Source organism: Nicotiana tabacum, chromosome 6, assembly GCF_000715075.1.
Source record: "Nicotiana tabacum cultivar K326 chromosome 6, ASM71507v2, whole genome shotgun sequence".
In the NCBI taxonomy this organism is placed as follows: Eukaryota; Viridiplantae; Streptophyta; class Magnoliopsida; order Solanales; family Solanaceae; genus Nicotiana; species Nicotiana tabacum.
Window position 1 is genome coordinate 73,585,775 of NC_134085.1, and position 13,022 is coordinate 73,598,796.

General features: G+C 35.6%; 1 protein-coding gene across 1 annotated transcript; it reads right to left on the minus strand.

Moving 5' to 3' along the window:
• Positions 1–4,394: 4,394 nt before the first annotated feature.
• On the minus strand, positions 4,395–6,251 carry LOC107797563 (putative acetyltransferase At3g50280). The gene has a single exon (XM_016620463.2). The coding sequence runs from the start codon at positions 6,059–6,061 to the stop codon at positions 4,604–4,606; it is 1,458 nt and encodes a 485-aa protein (XP_016475949.1). The 5' UTR covers positions 6,062–6,251; the 3' UTR covers positions 4,395–4,603.
• Positions 6,252–13,022: the final 6,771 nt, after the last annotated feature.

A 13,022-nucleotide genomic window follows, 5' to 3' on the forward strand; every position in this document is an offset into this window, starting at 1 on the left:
AACCACTGCCTGACACTCCCCACATGTCCTTCCTCATCCTTTGTTGCTCAGTTGTTGCCTTAAATAAAATCCATCTTCGTAGTGCTTGAACCCATGAACCGCTACTAACTTTAAATCTCTCCGAGGTCATCTTTCTTGGGCCATCAACACTAGATATACCGATTCAATCCTTAACCACGCACATCGCGATCTCTGATAGTCGCTTCTCCATTATTATTTCACAATATCCTGCCCCAAAGGTGAATTGAAGGAAACCATAACACTGGCGAACTTAACACATTCAATCGTGGACGATGACACCACATTGCAGATGAAAATCCCATCACGCTTGAAATCACCAAGTCTTGTTACTCCATCACTCCAAATCTAGACGTCCCTAGGCCAATTGATTTTCCTCTGCCGGAAATGAAATATCAGATCACTGAATCGTGCACTGAGTAGGCTTCCTTTCAAATCATTCACTGCCCCAACACATAGGCAAGTATCCTGCTATCAAGTCATTACTGTACGATAACCAATCGTGAGCATCATAGCAACCTGTGCATAGCCTCTAAGCTCTTAGAAGCACAACTACCGAGACGAAATAGTAGAAAAATTCTTTCGCAAGGCGACGACAATACCCCAATCAACTATACCGGGAGAAACATCTTGCACCACGTCCGTAGTACCATTACAATTCCTCAATTCTCGATTTATAACAAGCGATTCGCGTCGCGTAAGGTTGAGTACGAAGGAAATAAGGGCATAAGCCCCAAGGAATCAAATCGCACGATGAGGAATCAAGAAGGGAAGTGCTCCTAACAGCCTTGTAGCCTCTCGAAGATAAGTACAAACGTCTCTGTACCGATCCGCAAGACTCTACTAGACTCGCTCATGACTCGTGAGACCTAAGGGAACTTGGCTCTAATACCATGTTGTCACAACCCAAATTTCACTAAAGGTCGTGATGGCGCCGGACACCACTGTCAAGCAAGCCAACTAAAATACTTAATTAAATTCTCGTTTTAATAATTTTGAAAACTATAATTTTCCTTCAATTTTACCAGTAAAAGATAATCGTTTCAAATCAAATATGAATAGTAAGTAGTTAATACAAGATACCACATAATCATCCTAGAACCCGGTGTCACAAGTGCATGAGAATTTACTAGGGAATGAAATAAACTACGGTAACTGTCCCGAATATAAAGTGGACAGAAATGAAAAAAATACAGTACAATACTCTAAAGGGGACTTTGCTGGCTGCGGGTCGTCTCGATAAATACAGCTCACCTAAGTCTCCATATCAACCATGCCGCTATGCCACTAAGCCACTAGCCGCATATGAACCTGTGCAACAAAAATGCACAGCAAGTGTAGTATGAGTACGAAAACAACATGTACCCAATGAGTATCCCGTCTAATCTCGAAGAAGTAGATACGAGAGGTCGACTTTGACACTTGCTAGTGGTCCAATAGTAATATTATTAATGCGATGAATCACAGATTTATTAAGAACAATAGTAAATTCAAATAAGCCACGAAACAGGTAAAAGTTCCTTTTTATTTAAAAGTCTCTAAATTCATAACCCATTCATTAACAATTATCTCAAGTCGGGGAGAGCAAATATCAATATCAATAAATCTCCAGGAAAGCAATACAAGCATGCGCAAATCATGTCGAAGTTGTACGGCCCAATCCAACCTAAATGTAGAATGTGCATCTATTACCCCGCTCGCGAAACATACATGTGATGCAGTCAAATTTAAATAAACAATCACCCTGCTCGTGAATCATACATGCGATGCAAGTACACATAGAAATACATGCTCAAACAGCCAATTAAGAATTTATCGGAGAACATTTATCCAAATAAAAGCCAATTCTCTTTTAACGATTTAAGAAACTGAAGTTTAATCCTTTTAGAAATTCATTTACTAATTCGATAGGATTTAAGCAATTCAACTGTCAATATGATTACAGATATTCTAAGTATAGCATGTTTTTGGGTCCTAGACTACCCGGACTTACACATATTAGTAGCTACGCACGGACTCTCGTCACCTCGTGCGAACGTAGCCCCCACAAATAGGAGCACATAACCAATTATTTCACATATGGGGATAATTCCCTCTTACAAGGTTAGAAAGGCGACTCACCACGCTCCGAAGATCCATAATCGGCATTCCACGCTCTTCCGAAAACTTGAATCGATGCACAGTGCTCCAAAACTAGCCAATAATTATGCAAATCCATTAATATATGTTCAATTACTCATTACAATCCAATTTATAACAATTCCTAACCCCGATCGATAAATTGACAAAATTGCCCTCGGGCCCACGTACCCGGATTCCAAAAAATTTCGAAGATAAAGTTTACCCATGAACTCACGAACTCAAATATATGATTTTCTCCTAGTTTCATACCCAAAATCGTGGTCAAAATCCAAGAATACGAATTTTCTAGGTTTTCCTCAACCCCCAAATTTCTACCAATTTACGTGCTAAAATCCATACATAATCAATATATTTAACTCAAGATAGGTGGGGTTAGCTTACCTTGTCGTTGATGATGAAAAACCCCACTTGAAGCTCTCCAAAATCACCCACACCAAATGAAAATAGGAAAAAAATGGTCACCTCTTGATTTTAAAAGAATACACTGCCTCCAGCCCTTTCCGCACCTGCGGTGCACCTGGCGCACCTGCGGAAATTTCTATCACGGGTGCGTTCTCAGCCAACTCGCTCAAGTCCGCTTCTACGGAGCCAGGGCCGGCTTCTGCGGTCTTGCTTTTGCGGAAGATTCGTCGCACCTGCGACCCCAGCCAAGCCTAGCCATTTTCCGCTTCTGCGACACAAGGGTTGCTTCTGCGGCTCCGCACCTGCGGCCCAAGTCTCGTAGGTGAGGTTACACCAGCAACTTTAGCTCTTCCTCCAAGTTCCAATTCGATCCGTTAACCACCCGGAATCCACCTAAGGCCCCCGGGACCCCGACCAATCATACCAACCTGTCCCAAAACACATTACGGACTTGCTCGATGCCTCAAATCATATCAAACAATGCTAAAATCATGAATCGACCTCCAATATAAGCTTAATGAACTTTAGAATTTCAAACTTCAACATTCGATGGCGAGACCTATCAAATCACATCCGATTGACCTCGAATTTTGCACACAAGTCACATTTGACGTTACGGACCTACTCCAACTTCTGGAATCGAAATCCGACCCTGATATCAAAATGTCAACTCTCGATCAAACTTTCCAAAATCTTCAAATTCCTATCTTTAGCCAAATGACTCCAAAAGGACCTACGGACCTCCGAATTCACTTCCGATCGCGCTCCCAATATCAGAATCACCATACGGAGTTATTCCCAGACTCAAAATCTCAAACGGACATTGATAACCCTGAAATGCACTTCAATCCAAACTTATGAGATTCTTCCAAAGATGCTAACTTCCACAATAGACACCGAAACGTTCCCGGGTCTTCCAAAACCCAGTTCGGACATACGTCCAAGTCCGAAATCATCATACGAACTTGCTGGAACCTTTGAATTCCGATTCCGAGGTCGTTTACTCAAAAATCCAACCTTAGTCAATTCTTTCAACTTAAAGCTTCCAAAATGAGAATTCTCTTTCCAAATCAACTCCGAACTTCCCGAAATTCAATTCCGACCGTATGCTCAAGTCATAATATCTGAAGTGAAGCTGCTCATGGCCTCAAACTGCTGAACGATGCGTTAGAGCTCAAAACGATCGGTCGAATCGTTACAGTAAGACTCTTGTGGAGATAAGAAAGAATCTCATAAGATACAACTTAAACTAGGAGTCCTGGATAAGATAGGAGTATCTATCCTTATCGGTTACCTTTGAAATTATCTAATAGTGTAAAAAAATTTGTAGACTGACACTCTCACAGTGTGTAAAACTTTAAGCGGTCTTGAAATTTAACATGTTACCCACACACATATATATATATAGAGTCTATTTCTGAAAATTTTCAAAATATTGTATTATTGTTAATTTTATAAAATAACGAAATCTTTAGGTTAAGAAATTTGGAATCATTACTATAGGGCTGACAAGGTTTAAATTGTGCTTTTTATAAAGTACCTCCCATAGAAAATCTCATTTGATCAAGCAAAATCATCCACTGATAAATATTGGCGATCAGCCATTTTACATTTCTTCACCACATTCTCATATATTGTCCATGTTTTGCCCTATGCGCAGTCTCATGTATTTACGTGCCACTTTGCTCCCTAGAGTATTCTTGGCATTAGTTCATTAACCGGAAAACCACTTCTTTAACGTGTAGTAGTAGGTTCCTCCGTTCCGGAACTTATTTCTTTTTTAGTCCGTTCTAAAAAGAATGACCTTTTTTTCTAATTTGGAAACAATTTAGTTTAAACTTGCAATTCTATCATTAATAAGAAGCTTTTATAATCACACAAATACTCCGGGCCCCTTTTTAAATTGTTTAGGACCACAAATTCCAAAAATCTTCATTTTTTCTTTAACTTTCGTGTCCAGTCAAACAGATTCACGTAGCAAGGGAGCAGTAGTTACGAATACAAAAACACCCACCGTCTATGCCCATCCCAATTTCAGCATTTAATACCCTGTAACAAATTGCATGAATTCCGGGTCGGACTCTAATCCAGCCATTGTTTCCGGTGCCAACACCACCTCCAAATCCACGCTGCCGCCCCCTTTTCTTCCTGGAAATGCTGATATCTTTCCGTCAAATTTATTGGCCCGCCCGCTCCGGACAGCGATGGGTCTGCCCCACCCGAAATCATTGTCGTACATTGGAAATCTTGGGGAGCTCCCCATTGTGAGCATAGCTCCGTCGAAATTCCCCAGTGGGAAACACCGCGGGTCACTCTCCCAATCCTCTACGCACTTCCTCACCATATCGTTATCGTGCACCTTCACGTTCTTGTTCAATTGCTCCGCGCACCACCGCAAATCGTGAGATAAAACGTCACCGGCCGACGCATAAGTCGGAATGCTCTGAATTGCGTTGCCGAAATATAATGGATGGAGCTTTGGCTGGAGTCTATGCCGGCAATTAACGGCCATCCGAAATGTCGTCATTTTGGAAGCATGAAATTTCCTCGCACGGGTCACCTCACGCCAAAGCAATGCGCAAAGTGATTGAAATGATGAGATCTCAGCGGTTTGATTTTCAGTTATACCTTCCGTTTCTGTTTTCCTAACCGCATTCCTCAACCAAGTTAACGGCGTTATCTTGCCGTCAGATATTTTCAAAGGATCGTTACTCTGTTTCCCCATCAATTCAGTGATGTCGATTTCTCCGTCCACATTCCATTTGTGATTGTTGTTGGTCTTATCTTTCAGCCTTAGAATTGATTCCCTGCTGAAACTAAATATCCTTTCCCTCAAGGGTGCGTCCAAAGAGAAGGTAACCTTGGGCCCACCAGCCGGAAGTTTAAGCACCGCCGGGGATATCAAAACAGAGTCACGGCTAAAGTCCGGTTGCCTCGTAATCCTCTTCACGCCCCTAGTCAATTCAGCGAATGTATTGAAGAAGTTCCATAACGACGTTCCATCAATAACGGCGTGGTTGACGGAGCAGCCAATAAAGACACCGTCGGCTAACTCCGTAACTTTTACAGCAAGAAGAGGATTGAAATGGCCTTGATAGCTCACAGTTCTGTCAAAAGCGAAGAACTCATTGACATGGTCAGGAACGTCGATTGACCCAATGACGTCACGGACAAAAATGTGAGTAGCGGCGGCGTGGATGAAATCAGCACCAGCATCATTGCAAGAAATGTAAACGTAGCCGTCAGAGTCAGTGACTAAGCGACCGGCCAGGGGAGGAAATTGGGTGAGAGTTTGAGAAAGGCTGCGTTTGAGGAGGGAAAGGAGGTCGGTGATAGAGAAAGGAGGACGAGTGAAGAGACCACCTTTCTGAATGTAGTGAGTAGAAAGCATAGGAAGGTCAGAAACAGAGAGTTTAAGGTCAGGGAGAGAAGATTTTTGGGAAGGGAAGATGGTGCATTTGGAGAGCAAAGTTACAGCTTCCATGGTTGAACAATGCATTGTTAATAATTATTGCGGCTTTTTTTGTGAGGAGAATCTCAGCGAAGTCTCACTTCGAAAGACTGGGGATGAAAAGTGAGTAGAAAGAGAGGGCTTTATATAAGTTTGGGCATTAGGGAGCCTTGAGTATTTGGTTCATGTATTTGATAGGTGGTAGTTGCTGTTTATTGACTTTTTATCCTTTTTTTTTTTCTTTTGGTTTTTGGTTTTGTGATTTTGTCCCTCCTATGGAATTTGGAGGAGTTGACCCAGAGAGTAATTTTTTATTCCTAGTTAGAGGAGTTCTAAACCTAAATAATGATTTTTGGGACTCAAAATATGCTTCTACAGCTTTTTTTAAAAAGTTACCTTTTTACCTAAAACGCAGTATAATAACGTGTTTTACTTTAACGAAATTTTAGCCGTTAAAGTAAAGCGCACTATAATACTGTGTTTTACAATAACGCTTTATAATAGTGCGTTTTACACCTCTATTCCTTATTAGAGGTCAGACAAAACACACCATTGGATGTAGGGAGTATATGTTATTATTTTCTCTCTTTTCTTTGATGTAGGGACCCATGAATTGACCGACCACTATAATAATGAAAATTAAATCATGAATGCATGTAAGTAGGGCGCCCTTCACAAATTACTAATACACGTACTTCTATTTAATTCTTTAAAAGACATGTTTTCAATTTTATTTGCCTTATGCATTTACTATCTGTCATGTTCCTTATATCGATTTCGAATCAGTTAGTACCATATAAAATGAAAACAATAAAGTATGAATTATGAAATTATTATTTCATTCGTTATATTTTGTTTCTCATAATTTGATTTGATATATAATTAAAAAAAAAGATTTTATCTTAAATATTTTACAATACATGTATGACCATAAAACTTTTAAACTTTATCTATACTTATACTATATTAAAAGCACGAAAGTCCGAAATGTTGTTCACCTATTTTAGCTTTTAAAATATAATTTACACTAAACAAAATAGTAATTTTAATATTTTCCTAATATGTAGGAATGATCATTTAGTTATTTTCCTAATATCTGTGATATTTGAATCAACTATAATGTTGATTATTAACTTTTTTCAATATTGGAATTATATAGAGAATCCTAATATTTGGGATTCTAAAAGCAATTAAACTTTTATTTTATATAGATTTCCTTATTTAAAGCCCATTAATATTAAAGTTATGGTAAAGTATAATATTTTCTTCATTCAAAACTTAGAAATTAAGAAGTTATATTTGTACTACCTTCTTTTCGTCCAATTAGCACTACTCTAAACTCTAAAGCTACTAAAAATAGGCCCACCTAAAATGTAGGACTCAATTTTAAAATTGAGTTTTAATATTTGATTTAGTTTTTTACAATTTTTTGGGGCTATTTCCTTCTAATGTCTTTTATAATATGACATATTTCAGGTATTTAGATTCTTAGCTAAAATTAAGGGTTTAAATTTTTATCATACATCAATAATTTTATAATATTAATAAATAAATTGAAAGGAATAATTGAATAGAAAGGATTTTGATTTATCTCATTCTAAATATCAATATTCAATTTAGGTAAATAAATATGCAACATGAACCATGGAATAAGTTAGAACTTGTTCATGAGATAAAAGAGTTGTAATCCCCGTTTTTATCATTTTGGAAGTGCAACTACTTTTATTTTGTACTCATATAAAGAATTTTGTGTTACTAAATTTAATATTAAAAATATTTAATGCCATTAAAGGGCAATTTGAATATTAAATAGATGTTATTAGATTTTATCATGTGAATTTTGTTTCGTTATAAAAAATAAAAATAAGAGAGGTGAGCGTAATTCTCAAACCGCAATAGAAGTTTGTGTTATAAGGAGAATCTCAGAGGAAAGTTTCAACATTATCCCAGATTGTGATTATATCTTAATATTAAAACATGGGATGAATTAATATTAAGCTTTTAATTAATGAAAAAAATATTTTCTTTAATGTTTAAAATAAATAATCAAATTATGTAAGTAGCAAAAGAATGCAATTCAATTTTATCTCAAAATTATCATATAAGTAAAAATATTTTCCGAATAGAAAAAACTACTAGGAATGTATTACGTTATTACTTTTCTTTGATAGAGAGAAAAGTAGGCTCTTAGAAAAAAGATACATATGACTAAAGTTTAAAAATGATTAATATTAAATTAATATTTTATATCAAACAACTAAATATGTTTAAAAAAATACAGGGAGTTCAATCTGTGGGAATGTTTACAAAACAAAAAAGAAAAATAATTAATGACAAATGATATGGAATATAATTTATGCATTCATGATTTAATTTTTATTATCATAGTGACCGGTCAATTCATGAGTCTCTACATCAAAGAAAAGAAAGAAAGCAATAGCATATACCCCCTACATCTAAGGGTGTGTTTTGTCAAACCTCTAGTAAGGAACAGATGTGTAAAACACACTATTATAATGCGTTATAGTAAAACACAGTATTATTGTGCGCTTTACTTTAACGGCAAAAAATCTGTTAAAGTAAAGCGCAATATTATACTGCATTTTAGATAAAAAAGTAATTTTTTTTTTAAATTGTAGAAGTATATTTTGAGTCCCAAAAGTCATTATTTAGGTTTCGGACTCTCAGTTAGAGATCTGCTACAGAATTGACCTAGCTACAAATGGTAACAAATTTGAATTGGATGACGAATACTTACAGATTATAGCTAGCATTATCATCTTTTTCTTAGTTTTAAAATTGGAATCAAAGCATTCTGTTAAACTGTATAGATAAAGAATTTTATGATTCATTTTATCCCAACTTTCCACGGTCAAGGGACGATCCTTTAGCTGGGGGTGACAATTTGAGCCCAAATCCATTCAATCCGCCCAGAGATTAATGGGTTGGATTACAAATATTTTGAGAAAATGGGTCTATTTGGGCCTAGCCCAAGTTAATCCATTATTTTTTATAGCTCATTCTGACTAATTAAGCAGCTCAAATACAACCCATGAAACTCACTCAAAACACAGGGATCTCAACCCAACTTATCTATAAATTTACTTAATTGCCTCTGTAAGCACGTGATTTTTGCCCTATATGAGAATTACTCCCAAAAAATTCAAAAATAAAATGATTTTTCTTTGGTGTGCAATTTTGTGATATTTTGTGATATTTTGAATAATTATTTGTATTTGTCTGTACGTGTTTATTTGCTAAATTAATAAAAAATACAAAAATATGTCGCATTTTGCATGTAGGATTTAATTCTACAATTGTTAGTAATTAAATTTGTTTTACAAAAATTAAAAAATTACAAAAAATAGGCATCGTTTGTATTTTTAGCATTTAATGTCCAAATATACAATTTTATGCTTAATTATTACTTAATTGTGCATTAATTGTTATTGGGAGTTAATTTGCGCTTTTATAACTTAATTTAGTTCTTAATAATAGTTTAAGTATTTTTTATAGTTTAGTTTTAGAGAAATAAAAGAAGAAAAGAGAGCGAAAATATAAAGAAAGTCGGAATTGGGCCTCTTCTTCGATTTCAAGCCATAGGCCCAAAAAATGGCCCAATCTTCCCTACGACCCAGTCCATTTCGAACTGGGTCGCCCCTGTCCATTAACCCAAATACCCAACACCCTTCTTCATTTTTCAAAACACAAAACAAAAACAAAACCAAAAAGAAAAGAAGAAGAAGAAAACCCTAAGAAATCCATCCGCCCCCTCCTATCTTCTTCTTCTTCCTCAAGCTTCCCCAAGCTCCTCCCATGGCAGACCTTCCCCCCTCACACCCCTGCCCCCCTCACGTCAACACACACACAACACAACCACTCTCACCCCCACGACATCCCCTCGCTGCCATGGCTGCGTTTTTCAAGTTCGTCGAGCAACTTCTACGCCACCATTGTTGCCCGTAGTTGCTTCTCCTCCTGCTGTTGCGTTTTCTTCTTCTCCAACACTGCTGCTGCTGCGTTTTTCATCCTTTATGTTGCTGCTGTGTCGTCCAAACAAACCACCACAACTGCTGCCCGCCGCATCCAGCCATGGACGAGCTTCATCGAGCTCGAACTCGAGCTCCCATGGCTGCCGTTGCATCTTCTCCGACACTGCTGCTGCTACTGTTTCGTGCTGCTGCTCCAGCAGTGTTGCTGCTGCTGCCTTCTGCTTGTGGCGGGCTGCCATTCTTCGTTTTAAACGATGCCAAACGACCACCTTCTTTGGTCGTCCGTTCGTAGTCGTCTTCGATGTCAAGTTATCTTGGTGCGAGATTCGTTCTCGGACAGATTTGTTTACAATCAAAGTTCGTCGTTGATTCATCTCCGGTTAGTTGTTTTTGAGTTTTATTTTTGTCCATATTTTTGTTTGATATTTTCCGGATCCAAAATCGTTAAAGAATTCAATTCTTGTTTTGTTCGTTGTTCATCGTTGAAATTATTTTTCTAGTTTGTTCATGTTCATGTGCTTTGTTAAAATTAATTTTCAGATTTCAAAATAGAAGTTTAATTAGTTGTTTTCATATTCATTTCATGTTTGTATTATTGTTTAAGTGAATATTTGTTAGTTTGTTGTTTGTTAGATTCAAATTGAAATTTAATTAACTATTTCTTCAATTTATTTCATGTGTTTATGTATTGTTAGAAATTGTTAGTATTGTTAAGTTCAAGTTTAAGTTCATAATTGTTTCTTCGTCGATCTTGTTATTTGTTTAAAGAATTTAGTTGTGTTAAAAGAATATATTGATTTAATCGTTTAATCCGTCATGTTTGTTGTGTTAAAATAGATTCATTCATGTTCATGTTTGGATGATCTTGAATCCGAATTTTGTATAGTTTGATTTCTTGTTTACCATTTATGATTATTTCTTGAATTGTTCTCATAATCTTGTTTAAAGTTTAATATAAGAATTGTTTGTTGTAATGTTGTTAGAGTTGATTTTAAGTTCAATATTATTGAATTTAGGAATCTAAATATACTTGTTTGATTGTTGTTGTTGTTTAAATCCGAAAAATAGGTTTGTTGTTGCTAAAAATATTGTTCAATCAAATTTTAGTTGTTCTTGGTTGTTCAATTTGTGTTCATGTGATTTGTTGTTGAAATGTTATTAAAATCATGTTCATGTGATATTGTTGTTATGATGTTCATCCGTGTTCATATTGTTGTTTGAACATTGTTAGAAATTGATCATATTGTCTATATTTTGGTTAAGTTTGATTAATTGATGTGTTATAGCTGATGGGTAGTTTGGTAAATTTGTAATACGTTCAGGGGTAGTTTGGTAATTTCAGTAAGGTCGGAAGGGGTAGTTTAGGAATTGTACATTTTGTAATTGTTTATTTGAAGCATGGGGGACAAAATGAAATGGGGTGGGTTGTGATATGATTATTTAATATAAAGGGGGACAAGATTTAATTTAAAGGGGAATCTTGCATTATTTTAAATGAAGCATGGGGGACAAAATGAAATGGGGTGGTGTGATATGTTTATTTAATGTAATGGGGATGAGTGGGAAGATAATGGGTTGGGTAGAGAGAAAGTATTGTTTTTAATTAATTGAAAGGTTTATGGGATGGGATATATATGTGAAGTCTTGAAATCAAATGGAGAAAAAAAAAGAGGGAGGAATACACAGACAGAAAAAAAACGGGAGAGAGAAACAAATCTGAAAATAAGAGAGAAAAGGGCTGAACATTTAAGAGATAGAAAATTCCGAAAAATATTTAAGCTTTCAAATAAAAAAAACTAAAAAAAATATTCTGCTTTCTTTTATTGTTTGAAATCAGAATTAATTGTTGTTTCATAAAAGCTGCAGCTTTTGTTTTTTTTTGGATCACTACTCCACCGGTCTGTTACTGGGTTGTTACTGTTGCTGGGCTATTGTTGCTGTGTTGTACTGATTTTACTGCTGCTGCTGATTCTCATATTCATTTTCTTTTGCTTCCAATATCAGGTACACAACTGAAAAGCTGTTTATTGTAATCCGAAATATGAAGCGTGAATACATATGAAGAATGAAAATTTGAAGTTTTAATTTCGTTTTTATTTCTTTGTTCCTTTTGTTGATTGTATTTAAGCTATTTCATGAATTACTAAATAATAACTGGAATAAGAAAATAATATCATAAGTTAGTCTGTAATAAATCAGTTCGGCAAAATAGGTTAATTCACTAGTTATGAAGGCTTCAAGATTATAGGTTGATCATGAACAAGTAGCTAAATTTAGCTAAGACACGAATTTAAATTAAACATAGTAAATTAGGCATTAAGGCATGACTTGAGCTTAAGCAAGATTAAGAGAGCGTTTAAGTCTAATAAACTTTCTAATAAGCTTTAGTAATTACGGTTAAATCTAGTTTCAAATGATTGTGAATAATTAATCTCAATAATTTTTTTTTTAAAAAAATAACAATGCTGAGTTTTAATCTAGCTATATTTGTTTATTTTGAATATTAGTTGTTGAATTTTTATTTTATTTATAATTTCGAAATTAAGAGTGAAATTCCTTTTTCATCAATATTTGTATTAATCAAGCAATTAGCATGTCATGTCTTCTTAAAATAATAAAAGCTAGTAATAAATTAGGATTTTCTTTCTTTATTTTAGAGACTCATTTTATAGAAAAATGTAGTCGTTTTAAGATTTGTCCAAATAAATGAGATGAGTCTCGCTTAATGAAATGTATAGATTGCGGGGCCCTCAATAAATGTACATTTAATCGCTTAGAATTAGGGAGGAGCCGTTTTAGCAAATTTCACGGCCCTACCCAAAATAATGATACGCTAGACTCTTTAGGCGCGATTTAATTAATTTTACCTTCTTAAACTCGGATGCGCATTTCATGCGACCCAAATCTAAATCCTAAAACATTGAATAAAAATGTGTTCCGGATTGCGGGTGCATTTCATGTGACGTAATCCAAAGACATGTTTTAAACGATGTTCACAATTTTTTTTAAAAAAATAA